The sequence below is a fragment of the Rhinatrema bivittatum genome, chromosome 7, assembly GCF_901001135.1.
Source record: "Rhinatrema bivittatum chromosome 7, aRhiBiv1.1, whole genome shotgun sequence".
Taxonomy (NCBI): domain Eukaryota; kingdom Metazoa; phylum Chordata; class Amphibia; order Gymnophiona; family Rhinatrematidae; genus Rhinatrema; species Rhinatrema bivittatum.
The window spans coordinates 60,589,192-60,607,220 of record NC_042621.1 but is presented as its reverse complement, the minus strand read 5'-3'; the positions used below and the strand labels follow the sequence as shown (position 1 = coordinate 60,607,220).

The 18,029-nt window shown below is 43.3% G+C and overlaps 1 protein-coding gene across 7 annotated transcripts in view; it reads left to right on the top strand.

Annotated features, from left to right (window-relative positions):
• URI1 (URI1 prefoldin like chaperone) overlaps window positions 1-18,029 on the top strand; it is a 186,094-nt gene that overhangs the window by 154,205 nt on the left and 13,860 nt on the right. For all 7 annotated transcript variants that reach the window (XM_029608442.1, XM_029608443.1, XM_029608439.1 and 4 more), the window contains 3 exons: window positions 570-661; window positions 901-961; window positions 15,409-15,577. In XM_029608442.1, the coding sequence (XP_029464302.1) occupies window positions 570-661; window positions 901-961; window positions 15,409-15,577 (322 nt within the window). The remainder of the gene's footprint in view (window positions 1-569; window positions 662-900; window positions 962-15,408; window positions 15,578-18,029) is intronic.

The window sequence follows — 18,029 nt, the reverse complement described above, 5'->3', positions numbered from 1 at the left end:
CTATGAGGCTGATTTGATGTTATATTCTGTTTTATTTTATTTGCTTTTATGATTTTCATTATAATGTTTTAATGTATTCTTATAATTTGCTATGTAACCTTTACTTGCATTTTATTTGACATTTTATTTGTGATTATTGTATGTTAATTATGAATGTGATGCTGTACCCTGCCCTGAGCATAGGAAGGGCGGGTAGGAAACGCTTTAAAAGAAATAAATGCTCTCCCACAGCCCCTGCTGGCGGGAGGACATCCTGCAGGCCAGGAGTGAAAGAGAAAAGGAGAATGCAGCATATCTGCATTTCAGACACAGCACACTAGTTGGGAAACACTGATCTGTTTAAATATTCAGGACATGGCCTGTTTTCTTCCTCAACCATGTTACGCATTCCCCACCCCACCCCCTTCCAGGGATTCAGCGTTTCTAAATCTAGCCACCTTAGAGGGATTTTCAAACAAGTAATATTCCTGACTAATTCTGTATAGGTGTATAGATCCCCTTTGAAGATCTTCAGTGTTATTGTATGCGCCTTGTTTTACATAGTGATTATTTTTGCTGTTTTATTTCAGATGTAAGGAAAACACTGGATGATTTGCAGGTGGTCATGAAAAACTTTGAATCCAGAGTTGAATTTACAGAAGATTTGCAGAAAATGACTGATGTAAGTCTTTCCATTATTATTGGGTAGAAACATGAACCAGCTGAAAGCTAGAGCCATGGATACCCAGACACAAAAAGCTTATGAGTATAGAAGGGACGTAACAAGGGTCACTGCCTTGCTGGGTTACATATCATTTCAATCATATGTTATATAATAAGTTATGCAAGTTATACTATTCATTTTCAAATGAATAGTGTGAAAGGTACTCCATAATATACATTTTTTTTTTTTAAATTTAGGAAGCGGGTGATCTTTTTGACATACGAGAAGAAACTGAGAATGAAGATGTATCAGCAAAAGGTACTAATCACCACTAGTATTCAGCTATACTTTCCTGTTGATGGTTAGCAGAATGTAGATTTTCAGAACATGCTGAGTAAATCTGAAAATACTTATTGTTTCATTCAATTATTTAGAGGTAAATAAAACTAGGTGCCTTGGTCCAAACTCCATAGGTACTTTTATTCACAGGGTTTGTACCAATAATCAAACAAAACTATTCCGGAAACTTTGCATTGCCCAAGGAAAAATGGCCCACAAAGGTTTGTGCATGCTTTCTCTGAGGATGATTTTTTGCCACAGAACTATACGTGTAGTTTTGAACAATCAAATCTCCTTCCCTTTCCTTGCCCCTAGGGTCCACCTCTGCAGTCTGTGGATAAAAGTGCACATGTTGACAAACCATGCATACTTTTACTGGCAGATAGGGAGGGAGTAATCCAAGAGCCCATTTTACAAATAAAAACACGGTTTTATCCTCGGAAATTCTTTTGATTATTGCTCTCTATATTTAACAAATCAGAACTTTTATTTATTTGGAGATTGTTCTGCCTCCTTCACTTGGCGGTGTGATATAAGAATCAGTGCATCAGTGCCTGCTTTGCTACGCTGATCTTTTGCTCTCTGTTGTTAAGTCAAATTCCTTTAGAAGGATTTCAGTTCATAGCAAGATTGAAACCAATTTCAGAATCCCTTCAGTATTAGCATGGAGAAGAGTGTTCTTAGTAACAGAAGTGTAATTGTATTTGAGTAGGGAAATAAAATAGTTTTTCACTACTGGATTAAAAAAAAAAAAAAAGCCATCAAAGTGATATACGGTTAAGAGACTGAGTTGCTTACAAGACTTCATGGTAAATAAAGGTTCTCCGAAGACAAGAAGGCACACAGTCATACAAGTTAGTCGTGATTGTGCTTGGAAGTGATAAGACAGAATCTTCTAGAGCTCTCTGGAAAATCAAAACCATTTCTCTGCTCATGCAGGGTAGCTCCTGTGCTGCCCACATCCCTGTGGCTCCACTCTGTTCCTTTTTGTCTAACAAGATTGTCCAATCTTGGTATCAGATTCATTTTCTTAGTTCAGTATTCTTCCTTTTCTGGCTTTTCACCCAGCTCCCCCCTTCACTCACCTGCACACACCATATCCCCCTTTTACTTCTTGCTATAGTTTTATTGCCACTTTTTAAGTTTTATTTTCTTCTTTGATAATTTTGAGCCGCCGGCCCACAGTTTCCTTTGACATAGCCATTGCCTGCAGACCAACTGGTTGAATTATTTTTCTGTTCAGATTGTCTTCTATCAAGAAAAAAATGTCTTCATTTGATTTTAGCTCATTGATTTTCCTTACGTCGAAAAGCATACAGTGGCTTCAAGTTTTGCCCTAACTGCAAAGCCTTGTCCCAAACCTGGTGATGATCATGAATGGGCATCTTCTATGCCCATTCATGATCATCACCAGGTTTGGGACAAGGCTATGACAGCTCCAGCTATGAAATTAGTGCAAATATGTTGTACAGAATGGTTTGGGCCCAGAAGGATAGACTTCGAGTATTTCTTACTATTGAACTAAAGTACAGCTTGTTGAAGTAGGGGTCAAAGACTTGAGGACCATGGAGCCACACTGACTACTGGTGGCAAGGCTGTGCCAAAGAGGCCTTCAACCTCTCTGATTCCTCCTCGATGCAAGGAGTCGAGAGAAAGGTCACTCCTTGGGCTTTTTAGCCAAGGCCAACTTTGAGACCAGCTTTGAGAGCCAGAAGGTGTAGGACGTTTCTGTACTTTCTATAGCAGCTGTGTCTAGAGGTGAGCTCAGCGTCTCTGACACATGATGCACCTGCCTCCAGAAGTCCAGTCCAGAGCCTTTGACAGTGACTGTTAAAGAACCATGAAAGATTTTCACTTCCCTATGTGATCAGCACTGGCACTATAATCAGCATTCTTTGAGATGGAGTTGGACATGGGATAACAGAATTTTTCCTAGAGTGTAGACTGACTCAGGACCAGTGGGTTTATGCTCCCCTGCCAGCAGATGGAGATGGAGCAAGCTGATGTCATAGTATATATAACCCTGTCGTGACCCCAGCCTGCCAGTATTCTCCGTCTCCAGAAGATAGTGGATGTGTATCTCCCTATGGGGATTGCTTAGAGCTTTTTTGGAAGGAGAAATTTGAAAGACCCACTCTCCTGCAGTGATACCTAAATGTCCCGCCCCACAGTTTCCTTTGACATAGCCATTGCCTGCAGACCAACTGGTTGAATTATTTTTCTGTTCAGATTGTCTTCTATCAAGAAATAAATGAATTCATTTGATTGTGGTAAGTCCTGAGGTGATTTCCGTAGTCCCTCAGAGGTGTGCCTTGGTCCGGTAGCTGGGTTTCCCAGTGTGGACTTCGCTGCTAGTTCAGCTGAAAGGCAGCAGGTGCAGGAGGCCAAGCACGGCAGTGATAGTAGATGCCCTCTCCCCCTGCAGCCGGAGACTGTGTCTGTACTCAGCAGATAAGAGCTGAGCTCAGATAAGGTTTAAAAAAAAAAAAAAGAGTTTTGCCTTGAATCAGAAACAGAGGGATTTCAGGACTTCCTCCATTCTCCGTGCTCAGCGCACCGTACCGACGTTCATTCCTGCTCCCGTTGAGGTTGGGGAACTGAGCAGCCTGGCAGGTTTGAGCGGCCTCCGGTGCGTTAGGCCCTGCACTTAGACTTTCTCTTGCACGTCGAGTGGTAGGCCACAGAAGCCGTTTTTCTGTGCTCTTGTGCATGTTCTACCCTCTACAGTCCATCGGTATGCGCAGTGTGCTCGGTTTTTGGGCACACTTTTTACGCACTCAAAATTTTTCACTGTTCCTGTGCTTAACTTGCCGCACTTCTAGGCGCTTATATTTCTGTGTGCATTCCAATTTTGAGCGCAAGTCGTTCCAACACACGTTTACCATCGTGATGGCGCTAGTAAGCAAGAAGTCTAAGCGTCTTTCTATTTGTGTTGCCTGTCATATTAGGGCTTCTCAGCCTGACCTGGCTTTTAACCTGTCAGTGCTGCTCAGATGCTCAGGGAGAGTTGTCTTCCTCAGATTTTGCTAAGCTTGGCTCTTCCCATTCTGATGATGGGTTAGTCACGGCCTTGACTGGGGGGGGGACACCAGATCTTGGTTCTCCCTTGACTGACTCCTTCCCTGGCGAGGGCAGTTCTGTGGGACCAGCTCCAGTTCCTTCTGGGCTTGGTCTGGACCCGTCTACTTTTTCTTTGGTGGAATTATTTTCAAGGCTTACAAGCCTTTCTCCAGGCACAGTCCTCCGCTTCCTCCCATCCCTGTCCAGTTGGACCCTCAGCTGGTGGCTCCGCCCTTTTCCAGTCCTATGCTTAAGTGCCAGGGCTCGCCTCTGCTCCCTGTGGGTGTTCCCGAAAGGAATCCGGGTGGCACTGATGATGAGGTTGATCCTAATTCCCTGAAAGATGGGGAAATTCCTCCAGGGCTGGAACTGTATTGAACCAATTTGCGTTCTTTCATAGAGATGAACTGCCAGCTCTGATTTCCCAGACCCTGAAACAGCTGGGTGTCCCTTTTTCGGAAGCCATGTCAGAGCCGAGGAAGATTCTCACTTTGGTTTCCTTACGTAAAGCCTCTTGGTTTTTTTTCCCCTGTGATGGATGCCTCTCAGGAACTGATTGATCTGGAATGGGACCCCCAGAGGCATATTTTAAAGGAGGTCGGACTTTGGAAAGCCTGTACCCCCTGGATCCGGCTGTGAGAGAGCATTTGCGTTTTCCCAAAGTGGATACAATGGTATGTGCTGTATCTACACAGATGACTAACCCCGTAGAGGGAAGAGCAGCCTTGAAGGATGTGCATGATAGGATTGAGGCTATACTTTTTTTTTTTTTTATTCTTGACAATTTTTATTGAGAGAAATATGAAACTGAACATACAAGAAAGAGCAACGTTCGGATACAGCCATAATATAATCTAAAAGAGTAATACAAACTGTGGTACTAACATGATCCGAAGGTCCCCTAGTAAGCTCTCTTCCTTCTCCATTAGACCACGCTCCCCCCCTTCCCCCTCCCCCTCCAATCCCATCCCTTAGCTAAATCCCATAGAACATGTTATAACAGATATATCACAATCTTAATCTTAATGAATTAAGAGATTGGTCAGATAATCCAAATACTTTTCTATCCCTAGGCCCCATTGCCTGGTTGGGGTCCAAGCCCTAATGAGATGACGACAAGAATAATAGTGATCATGAGCCCGCCCCCTTTTTCGCCATCAGTGTCCAGGTTCTATAAAACTTGGGCAGGGTATCTCGTCTTATGGCTGTCAATTTTTCCATATATTGAATTTGTCTTAATTTTTTAAGTAGCTGAGACTTACTTGGAGTTTCAGTAGATTTCCACTGAGCGGCTACCAACAGGTGGGCTGCTATCATAATAAATTAAACAAAGTCTGCTTCTCATCAACCAGTTCTGAGAGGGGGAGCCCTAATAGCCAAGTTTCCATCCGTAAGGGGACCCGTACCCCCAGTATTCTCTCTGCAAGCTGCTGACGTTCCTCCCAAAAGGATTGTATCTTAAGACAATGCCACCACATATGGATGAATGAGCCTATTCGGGAACACTGACTCCAGCATAAGATGGAGCCCCTGGGGAGCCAACGTGTCAGTCTAGCTGGTGAATATTGCCATCGATAAAAGAGTTTAAAACAATTCGCCATCATTGCCGCTGACATGGAGAGCTCCCCTAATGCCTGAAAACACTCCTCCCATTGTTCCCTTGCCCCCATATCTTTTTCCCTCCCACCAAATGGGTTGCTGCAGCAGACTTCCCGGAGATAAGCAATTGATATACCTTAGATATACTATTCCGTAATTTGCTAGCAAGAATACAATAGCCCTCGAAAATTGAACGGCCTTGTTGCAGGTCCTATTGAAGTCCACTTGTAAGCAAAAAATGCCGTACTTGGGCATAGACTAGAAAATCCATGTTAGGTAGTCCAAAGGTCTTCTGTAACTCTGAGAAGAGGACAATCCCATTGGACCACAACTGCCCCCAGCTTGCAAGGCCACTAGCCTCCCATGTCTGGAAAGTAGTGTTGTTTAGCCCCATTGAAAAATCCCTTAAATACCTAATGGAGGAAAGGGCTTAATACGATTTGGAGCCTACGAGAATTGACTTCCACCTCTTCCAAATCATAAGTGTGGTCTGTAATCCAGGGGGGGAGTAAAGCAAATTCTCGAGGTGTGAATAACTGTTCAATTTCAACCCACTGATTAGTAGAACCCAGACGTTGGCAGTCTATTCCACTCTTAAGCTGAGAGGCGACATAATAATGCAATAGGGACGGTAACCCTAGCCCTCCCCTCACGTCTGGACCTGAACAAAACCTATCTGGATACCCATGGGGGGTGTCTGCGCCAGATAAAGGAAAACAATTTCTGTTGTAGAGGTTTCAGCTCATGGCTTGGGAGCAAACAAGGCGACATCTTTTATTGTATTTATTCTGTTTCTAATTTTTGTATAATTTTTACTATGTAAACCGTAAAGATAGAATCTTGTGTTCTGTGTAACGGTATATAAAAATTGCATAAATAAATAAAATAAACATCTGAAATAGGTGTCCAATTTTAGGCAACAGGTTCATTTTAATCGCTGAGATCCTACCAAACCATGATAACTGTAGGCTCTCCCACTGTTCAAGGTTCCCCAATCAGCGATCGCACCAGGGGCCGATAATTCTGTTGCACCAGAGAATCAAAATCCAAACCCAGCTTTACTCCTAAATACCTATTGGGGCCCAGTCCAATGAAACGGGAATCTCCTCTTGCCCTTTCTTATGAGATCCGCAGGGAAATTAACTTGGGATGTTGGGAATTAGAAAGGGAATGGTGAATAAAATGGAAAATGTTATAATGCTTCTGTATCGCTCCATGGTGAGACCGCACCTTGAATACTGTGTACAATTCTGGTCGCCGCATCTCAAAAAAGATATAATTGCGATGGAGAAGGTACAGAGAAAGGCGACCAAAATGATAAAGGGAATGGAACAGCTCCCCTATGAGGAAAGACTAAAGAGGTTAGGACTTTTCAGCTTGGAGAAGAGACGGCTGAGGGGGGATATGATAGAGGTGTTTAAAATCATGAGAGGTCTAGAACGGGTAGATGTGAATCGGTTTTTTACTCTTTCGGATAATAGAAAGACTAGCAGGCACTCCATGAAGTTAGCATGTGGCACATTTAAAACTAATCAGAGAAAGTTCTTTTTCACTCAACACACAATTAAACTCTGGAATTTGTTGCAAGAGGATGTGGTTAGTTCAGTTAGTATAGCTGTGTTTAAAAAAGGATTGGATAAGTTCTTGGAGGAGAAGTCCATTACCTGCTATTAATTGTTGACTTAGATAATAACAACTGCTATTACTAGCAACGGTAATATGGAATAGACTTAGTTTTTGGGTACTTGCCAGGATCTTATGGTCTGGATTGGCCACTGTTGGAAACAGGATGCTGGGCTTGATGGACCCTTGGTCTGACCCAGTATGGCATGTTCTTATGGAGAATCTCTGATTTGTCCGGGTTAATCCACAGGCCAGATAGGCTTCCAAATTGTTCTAACGTCATCATCATTGGCAGCGAGATCATGGGTCTAGACAATGAAAAAATGATGTCGTCAGCATATAGTGAGACCTTATATTGCTGAAAGCCACCTGTAATCTCATACACATCTGCCACTTGTCTTATTACCGTTGCCAGAAGTTCCAAATTTATGGAAAACAATAGTGGTGATAGAGGACAACCCTGCGTTGTCCCCCTGTGGATCTGAAAGTTCACCGTATAGCTGTGGTTAATCTTTAAACACGCTAGAGGGTCCCTGTATAGCTCCCGCACCCAGGTGGAGAAAGTTCCCCCAAGCCCACCTTTTCCAATACTGCAAACAGAAAGGGCCAATACATGCGGTCAAGGCCTTTCTGTGTCGATGGTCAAAAATATTGCTGGCTCGCCCTTAGTTTTAGCTACGGTATATGGGTCAGGTTAATCAATTTCCTTATATTATCGACTGTCATCCAGCCCGGCATAACCCCGCTTGGTCAACATGAATGAGCCTACATATTGTTTCTTGCAAACAAAAAGCCAGGATTTTAGCCAAAATTTTCAGGTCGATATTTATGAGTGAGATGGGCTATAGGAGGCACAACTCGTTGGGTCCTTCCCCCGGCTTGGGCAATATCGTAATACCCGCTATGTTCCCAAATGGTAAGAGTTGCCCACCCTCCCTCCCTGATCTTATTAAACATATTCGCCAGCGGGCCTCGCAGCAAAGTTCTATATTTTTTATAAAAGAGGGGGTAAATCCATTGAGACAGGGGGATTTCCCTGATTTTAAATCTTTTATGGCACTATTCACCTCCAGTTCCAATATCGGTTTTCCCAACTGAAATTGGTCTCCCTCAGGCAATGAGGGCTCTATCTCTGCTAATTAGAAGGAAATATCCTCCCGGGTGGCTTCAATCTCTGGGGTATATAGTCCCTCATAAAAGCGCTGAACGCGAGCCCAGATGATGTCAATACGGTATATCAATTCCTTTACCCTCCTGGAATGCAGCTTCCTGGCTAACAACCTGCTGCTTTTATCACCAAATTCATAGTATTATTGTTTTAAAATATCCAGTCTGTATGCTATTTCTTCAGCATCTAGTGCAGCAATCTCCTCCCTTTTTTTATTTATCTGCCTAACTGGGAAGGACCCTGGGTATTGCTTATGCCGATGTTCCAACCCTCCTAGTTCAGTCATTAGAGCTTCCCTTCGGGGCCCTCTTCTGTTTTTTATGATATGTACCTAGACTAATTAAATGCCCCCGGATTACAGCCTTCATGCCCTCCCAGACAGAGATTGGTGATGCCTCATCCCCTTCATTTAGGCTAAAATAGTTCTCTATAACCTCCCCTAAGCGATCTTGATATTCTTTCACCTTCAAAAGGTAATCATTTAATCTCCAAAACTTTCGGCCTGTCTCACTAGGAGCCTGGGACATCAAATATATTGGGGCATGGTCTGACCAGGTTATTCGCTCAGTATCTTTTGTTGCCCGTTCAGACATCTAAATCCTTAGTGATTAATAAATAGTCTATTCTTATATGATTCGTGAGGGTGAGAATAGAAGGTATAGTTTCTACTGTGCGGGTTTTGAAGTCTCCATATGTCTGCTAGTTGTCTAGACAATTAGTTGTTTTAATGCCTTCCGGGCTTTCCCTTTCCCACTCAAGGCCCGTGAGGCGGTATCAACGGCCGGGGTAATAGCAACATTAAAATCTCCAGCGATAACTATGCTGGCTCCAGTATACCCTTCGAGCCGTTTATTTACCTCCTCTAATACCTTTGCCTGCATGGACGGATGGCAATAAATGCTAACCAACACGAGCTGCCTATTTTGTATCATCACTTGCAATATCTTGCACCTGGACAACAAGGTGCTAGGCAAAAAAAAATCCCCACTCTGCTGTATCATTTTTGAGGTATAGAGGGGTCAAAAAATTGTAAAGGGTATTTTCTGGAAGTCAATAGGTACTCGTCTTTGCACCTTAAATGAGTCTCCTGGACAAACACTATGGTTGCTTTTAATCTGGTAAGTTCTTTAAACAGCATTTGCCTCTTATAAGGAGAATTCAGCCCCTTTACATTTAGTGAGATGCATTTAATTTCAGCCATCCGCCAATTGGGCATCTCTACTTCTTGTTCCCTAGTTAGATTCCCTTAATCACTTTCCACCACCATCTATCTTAAGCCCCTCAGTTATAAAAACCAGACTGGCGCACTTAGTAGACATAAACTGCACCCCCCCTACATGGTTATAACCTCTACTGATCCATCCCCCCCAACCCCTCCCTCCCCCCTTCGTCCCCATCTGCCCCTCTAGAACTCTGCCCACCATTAAGGTAGACCCCTACCAAGGGAGGAAAGCCTGTCCGCCCCCTCCACGTCCTACCTGCTCTTCCTCCCCAAGCTTGCTACTGATTCCCCCTCCGCTAATATTAAGCCTGTTCCCTCCCTATATTAACTATAGAAAAATGCATCAACAAGAAACAAATAAACAGTTGCTTTGAGTATCTAGCTGTTATGGGGGGACAGTTGGGCCACCCCTCGAGGCCGCCCCATTGAGCCCCTGTATAACACCCCTGCTAGTCAAATTAGATCAACCCCATTTTGTCTGTGGGTAATGACCAGGTTGATTACGATGTAATACCAAGTAATCTCCTTATTGTTCATGACTCTCCTGCTCCTTTCCCCCACTCAGGTAGGGCTGAAAGGAGTCCCAGTTTTCAAGACGGAAGGCCCAGAGCGGAAATCGCTGATCCTACAGAGTTTCTGGTGAGGCGATGTCCTCCTTTCCCAATTCGTTGCCATTTGGGCTGGCTTTGTACGCTGACTCTAACTGGTGATTTCTCCATGTGTGGCGTTTCTATACCTGCTGCCTGCAGGATAGTGACGGCGTCCTCCACAGTTTTTACTTGAGATGTTACACCTTGGATGGTGACTGCCAAGCCCCAAGGGTAAATCCACTGGTATCTAATGTTATCCCTCCGGAGTAAAGCAGTGAGACGCTGAATTTCCTGCCGCCTTCACAGGGTGGCTGGAGGTATGTCGCTGTAGATTTGTAGTTCATGGCCTTCCCAGCTGAAAGGGCTCAATCGCCGTGCACAGCGTATCAAGTCCTCTTTAATTAGGAAACTGTGTAGGCATGCTATGATATCTTTAAGTGCATTCCGCAGGGCATTCCCAAGAGCGCGGTAGGCCTGTTCAATCACTACCTCAGTTTGCTTTTGACCCCAGGCCATGTTCAGGTTCTGTAGCCAGGAGCGCAGAGCAAATCTTTTGCACCACATCCATGGTATTAGCAAAATCTGGAGTCTCAGGGAGGCCTCTGATCCTGATGTTGGACCTTCTAGATTGATTCTTGAGGTCCTCCATTTTCAGCAATGCTTCCTCTTGCCTCTTTTGGAGTTCCACTATGTCAGTGATAAGCGAAGCTAATTTCGATCCTTGGTCCTCCGCCACTCCCTCGGCCTCCACCCATCTGCCGAGATCGTGCAACTCCACCCGGAGGTTCTCCATATTCTCGTTAACATCTTCTTTTAAAGAATGGATATCTTGCTTGATTTCGTCGAACCAATTATCAAAATCTTTCTTGGTCAATGTTTCTTTATATTTATCCCGCTCCGGCAAGTCCTGTTCCATGGTCTCGGGTGGGGTCACCCTGCCTGTCCCAGCTGGCTCCAATTTCAAGGCTGCAAATCTGGATCCTGCAGCATTGAACGAAAATTGAGCCAGATTGCTTTTTTCTTGCTAGTCATGTCGGCGGCTCTTTTCCGTGCCGAAATCGGCTTTTTCTTGGGGGTTCCACTGGAGTTGATAGACTACAAAAACTGTATTAATTCGTGGAGGAGGCAGAGGAACAGGCTTAGGCGTCCATGTTGGTCCGTGTCATCATTTCCTCCTCGATTTGAGGCTATTCTTAAGCAAGCCTTTGAGGTGGTGGCGATGACTCTCATCATCAGTGCCACTCGGATTCCTGTCAGGAACACCCGCAGGGAGCAGGGGCAAGCCCCAGCACTTAAGCAGAGGACTGGAAAAGGATGGAACCACCAGCTGAGAGTCCAACTGGACAGGGATGGGGGAAGCGGAGGACTGCGCCTGAAGAAAGGCTTGTAAGCCTTGAAAAAAATTCCACCAAAGAAAAAGTAGACTGGTCCAGACCAAGCCCAGAAGGAACTGGAGCTGGTCCCACAGAACTGCCCTCGCCAGGGGAGGAGTCAGTCAAGGGAGAACCAAGATCTGGTGTCCCCCCCCCAGTCAAGGCTGTGACTAGCCCATCATCAGAATGGGAAGAGCCAAGCTTAGCAAAATCTGAGGAAGACAACTCTCCCTGAGCATCTGAGCAGCACTGACACAGATTAGAAGCCAGGTCAGTCTGAGAAGCCCTAATATGACAGGCAACACAAATAGGAAGACGCTTAGACTTCTTGCTTACTAGCGCCATTGCGACGGTAAACGTGTGTTGGAACGGCTTGCACTCAAAATTGGAATGCACACAAAAATATAAGCGCCTAGAAGTGCGGCAAGGTGCATGCAGAACCTGTGCGCCAAGTTAAGCACAGGAACAGTGAAAAATTTTGAGAGTGTAAAAAGTGCGTCCAAAGACTGAGCACACTGTGCTCACTGATGGACTGTAGAGGGCAGAACATGCACAAGAGCACAGAAAAACGGCTTCTGTGGCCTACCACTCGACGTGCAAGAGAAAGTCTAAGTGCAGGGCCTAACGCACCGGAGGCTTCTCAAACCTGCCAGGCTGCTCAGTACTTTTTAATATATTTATAAATGATCTGGAAAGGTGTACGAGTGAGGTTATCAAATTTGCAGATGATACAAATTATGCAGAGTAGTTAAATCTCAAGTGAATTGTGATAAATTGCAGGAGGACCTCGTGAGACTAGAAGATTGGGCTTCCAAATGGCAGATGAAATTTAACGTGGACAAGTGCAAGTTGATGCATACAGGGAAAAATAACCCTTGCTGTAGTTACACAATGCTAGGTTCTGTCTTAGAAGTTACTACCTAGGAAAGAGATCTAGGCATCATAGTAGATACTACATTGAAATTGTCGGCTCGGTGTGCTGGTGATCAAAAAAGCAACAGAACGTTAGGAATTATTAGAAGGGAATGGCAAACAAAACTATGGATATCGTAATGCCTCTGTATCAACCGAATCTTGAATTCTGTGTGCAGTTCTGGTCACCGCATCTCAAAAAAAATATAGTTACTCTGGAGAAAGTACAGAGAAGGGCGACCAAAATAAGTGGCATGGAACGGCAGCCCTATGAGGTGTAAGGCTAAGGAAGTTAGGGCTGTTCAGTTTGGAGAAGAGACAATTGAGGTGTGGTGATATAGAGGTCTACAAAATCATGAAAGAACTTGAAAAAGTTAATGTAATCACTCAGATAATAGAAGGACTAGGGGGTACTCCATGAAGTTAGCAAATCGCTCATTTAAAACAAATTGAAGAAAATTCTTTCATTCAGCGCATAGTTAAGCTCTGGAATTCATTGCCAGAGGATGAGGTTACAGGAGTTAGTGTAAACTGGGTTTAAAAAAGGTTTGGATAAGTTCTTAGAGGAAAAATCCATAAACTGCTATTAATTAATAAGCAATAATCACTTGAGATTTATTTAATGTTTGGTACTTGCCATGTACTTGTGACTTGGATTGGCTACTCTTGGATACTGGGCTTGATGGGACCCTTGATCTGACCCAGTATGGCAATTCTTATGTTCTTTTGTTCTTAGGAAATAGTAGGGGTTGAGCCTGGGGGAGGAAGAGACAGATCTGGATGGTGGAAAGAACGAGAGAACTGGGGGGGGGGGGGGGGGGGGCGGCGATGAAGTCTCTTAGAGGGGAAAAACTGAGGGAGAAGAGGAAGAAAAAGATATGTGGGTGGGTGAGGAGAGAGAGCTGGGCAGGAATCAAATCTGGGATCAGAGGGCGGGTCAAGCCTTGGGTGAAAGCCAGGAAAAAGCTTGCCTGGGAGGGAGAGAGGTGAGGAGGAGAGTGGCCAGTACTTCTAGAGTAATTATGCACCAAAATCTACAAATTCAGCATAGTTGAGTAATCTTTTTTGCATAGCAACGTGACAACAGAAAGACCATACAGCCTATGTAAACCCATCCACACTAGCTCTACAATACCTGCCACTCTCAAAGATCCCATGCTTTCTTCAATGCAGATACTGTCCTTGTCTCTACTACCCTTTGGAATACTGTTCCATACATCCACCATCATTTCTGTAAATAAATATTTCCTTAAATTACTCTTGCGTTTACTCCTTTTCATCTTCATCCTATGACCTCTCTTTCCATTGATAACTTGGAGGTATTTAAATGTCTTATCATATCTTCTGTATCCCGCCTTCCTCTTGGATTTACATCTTTAGATCTCTTTGCCTATCTCTATATGTTTTATAATGAAGACTCTTAACCAGTTTAGTAGCCACACTCTGGACAGACCTCCTCCACATCTCTTAAAGATGTGGTCTCCAGAATTGTATACAGCATTTCAAATGAGGTCTCACCAGGGATTTATACAGGGGAGGGGCAGTATGGCATCCTTTTTTCTGCTGACTGTTCCTCTCCTTATGTTCCCAAGCATCTTTCTGGCTTTTTGCCATTGCCTTATCTACTGGTTTGGCTATTTTAAATTAAATATTACTTGGCGATTACATTGTGTTATTTTGACAAAGTATACAGAATTTTAAAATATTGTGTGCAGAATTTTTAATTTTTTGTGTATAGCTTCCTCAGGACTATTATTTTCCCCCTATTTTATATCTTCTCCCAACTTATTTTGTGCGGTCATTGCAGTAGTAATCTGCCAAGAAACATGTACCAGGGCTCCTTCCAAACCCCTGCAACCATGGACCTCAAATCTGGCCCCTCAGGGTCACTATTGAGCAGTGACAATCATTCCAGCTTGAACGCTGGCTCCACAGCATTTCCAGCTTGACTTGGAGAGCTGAGAACCTGCCAGGATTTGAATTTAGGTCCATCCACATTTCAGTGGACAGCACTGCTACTTTCCCATCGGGCCCGTCCAGTTCTTATGCTCCCATACATCTGGTGGCGAAGATGTCGATGAAACTCAGAAGGTACTAGGGAAGTATAGATACCTTTTGGCCGAGGCATAATTTCATTTCCCCTCCAAGAAGATATATTTCTGAGGAAACCAATCAAGCTGGGGAACTTCTCTCAACTCTGATCAAGCAGAATTCATGTGCAGAGAAATCTATCCTTTTCCAGAGAGCTCTGGAAGATTCTGTCCTTTCAGAGCCAATCACTGTCACATGGCTCACTTGGGAGACTAATGAGAACACCTGTTACAAATAAGCAGAGTTCTTTCTCAGCTCTTGGTTGGTGATTTACGTGGCCAATGTTAACAGCCAAAAGGTCATTATTAGGTGAAGGTTATTTGCTGACCTATGTTGATTATTAGGATTCCATCTTGGGGGAAAAAAAATACTGTTGGCAGTGAATTGGCACTATAATTGTCAGATACGTGAAAGAGGCTATGAACTGACATAGATATGGTAATATAATCTCACACTATTTTTCTAGTGGGGCTGAGGCATATTAGTTAAAACCAATGTGCATGGAAACTTGAACTGTTAAGTGCCTGCGATGCTTTGTGGATATACCTAACATCCTTAGAATCTAGAATCGTTAAGAGTTTTATTTTTATGCATGAAAGGACAATCATGCAGTTGTTTTGATAACAATAACAGTGGTAAGACCAAAACAAAGGGAAAGCATGCATAGAAATTAATTAATTATAAAGCTTGGGATGGCAGCTTTTTACAATTTTTGTTTAATATTGCATGACAAACAATTTTTTTTTTGCTAATTCAAGGTAAGAAATCACGTTTATTTTGTTGTGTAGGAAGGCATAGAATTGCCCACAAACCTCATTCCAAGCCAAAGGTTGCAGATGTTTTTGAAGCAGAGCTGCATAATGCTGCAGGAGATGTCAAAGCCAAGGAGCTGGAGGATCTGTGGGCCAGGCTGGATGAACTAGAGAATCAAGAGCAACTACTGGGCGAATGTGATAGGTGTGTAATATAATCCTAATGTATGACCTTCTGAATGTGGTGTTTTGGGTACATAGCTTTATTGACATCAGAAAAGCATTAAAACTTCCTCTCTCTTCCTCTGCATATACAACTTCAGCCCACCAATTAAATGCTCCTCATAGCTTAAGCAAGCTTTACTTGCTTTGGTTGTAGAAGAAACGAAGAGAGGTTTGAGCAATCAGTCTTCCTATAGATAGGGAAAGAAAGTGAGCACAGAGAGAAACAGGAAGCCACATGGTATCAAAACGTCATTGAAGTTATTGTTGAGGCAATTTGGAAGGTACGGATATTTCCATAAATACCTAAATTATTCAGGTGCAAGTTAATGAAATAGCAAGACTGTGACACCCAGCCCTCAAATTATATGCTGCACGTCTGGTCAGCCTGCCTCTTAAAATATTCTTACTATTAATGTGGGCACATTGTGATCATGGTGTATGCTTGATGTTTAAATAATCCGCACTTATATTGGTGTAAGCTGCAATTTTAAGGAACTTTTGAGTTTTCCATTTTGCTATTTTATTCCCCGCAAATCTAGAGGTAGTATTTTTTTCTTTAGATGTAGTTAGTGATGATGAGATTTAGGACTCTTATTTTAGAATAAATCAGATGCCCCAAAAGTTGAGGATTAAAAAAAATAATTTTCTTTAGCTGTAGACATATAAAAAGCTTTATGAAACTACTGATTAAACTTTTTTCTAGAGTATTAGGTAACATCTGCTGTTCCAATGCTATACTAAATTTAGTAAAGCTAAAGTTCTCTTTATTCAGATTGGACTATTTGAATCCAAATGTTTTTAATTTACACTTCAGAAGTTTTAACAGCTGTTCTAATTGCCTTTGCCAGTCTGGGCCACCTGAGAGCTTCATTTCCCAGTTTTGTCCTAAGGCAAAAACTTTCAGCTTATTGCTCACTCGTACATAATCATCCAGAATGCTGCTCCTTACACGGTAAACATAGAACACTTTCTGTGATGACAAGCAGATGCAACGGAGCCACGTGTAGGTCATGTGACTTAGTTTTCAGCATAATCTTTCTCGGGAAACTTTGTAGGTATGCATGGTGCTTTCCTGCATGCTGCTGTACCTGTAGCCGCTGTTTTTTCCTTATTTCGTCATCTGAAGAAGTACTTTGGACCGTTCTACAGCCGGCTTTTGAGTTGGATCTTTTTTAGGTCAGTTACTAGCGTTTTTTTCAGCTAGGTTTCCTTTTTGTCCCAGTAGATAGGATTTATGGCATTTTGAAATGTTTTACTTTCTTCAGTGCCACCGCTCAGCTTTGCTGAGAAGTAGTGATTCTTCACTGCAAACCCGCATTTAATGTCACTAATCTGGCTGGGAAATTTCTCCTTCTTGACGCGCGTTTTCTTGTGAGAATATCTTCTTATTTTTGGTTAAGGTGTTGATTTTCCTTACTATGTCTGAGAAGCAAGGCTGTGGCTTTGCCTGAATTGCGCCTCTCGCAGATCACCTCACTAAACGTTGCGAGTATGTGGGCACAGGTCACGATTTCTCTTTGTGTGGTTTTGGTGGCAAGATGCCGTTGAGCATAGCTTGAGCCTGTGCCACCTATGTGTCCAGCATGGGTAAGGCCCATTATGCTCCCATTATGGGTAAGGCCCATTATGGGTAAGGCATGGGTAAGGCCCATTATGCTCCCAAGGCCAGCTTTGAAGCTGGCCTTGGGAGCATAATGACAAGACCCAGGGAACTGAAGGTTGCGCTGGTGGTCATACCTCAGCTGGCTAGGATGCCTTGAACTGAGGACAAGGCCAAGGCCAAGAGCAAGGGCAAAGCCTCTTCTTCCCGCTGAAGGCTTGAAAAAGCAGAGGGATACTTAAGCGGAGGCATCGGTTTTCTTCTCGACTCCTTATAACCTCAGATAACTGGGCCCTCTGAATTTTCAAAGATGGTTCGAGATGACATTTTTAGAAAATCCTTCCAGATTGGTTCCTCAGCAGTCAATTCAAGCCTTCCCTGCACTAGGACCTGCCTCTTGCAAGTTTATCCCATTTGTCGGAGAGATGGTGGTGATTTTTCTCCAGGTTCTTGCTGGTTCCTAAGATGGAATTCCGCTCCCCTCCCCAAGACCACCTGAGCTTGAACACATTCCTAAAAAGGAAAAGTTCAAGATAATTCTCCTAGGCACCCAGTCTCCTCCTAAATACAAAAGTCAAATTTCACAGTGCGTGTCTTTTAAATGAAGGAGACTGGTTGTCTTCTCAGCTTTCCCAAGAAAGCTTGCGCCCGTATAAGGATATATGCATATCAAAGGAAGTGTCTCTGATTATGGTAGATCACCACACTTTCAATAATCCTGTTCTCAAACATTTAAGAAACAACTAAAAACATTTTTGTGTAAGCAGGCATTTAATTCTGCTCATTATTAACCATCACCGTTGGCTATAGATATCAGTATAAGAATCTCATT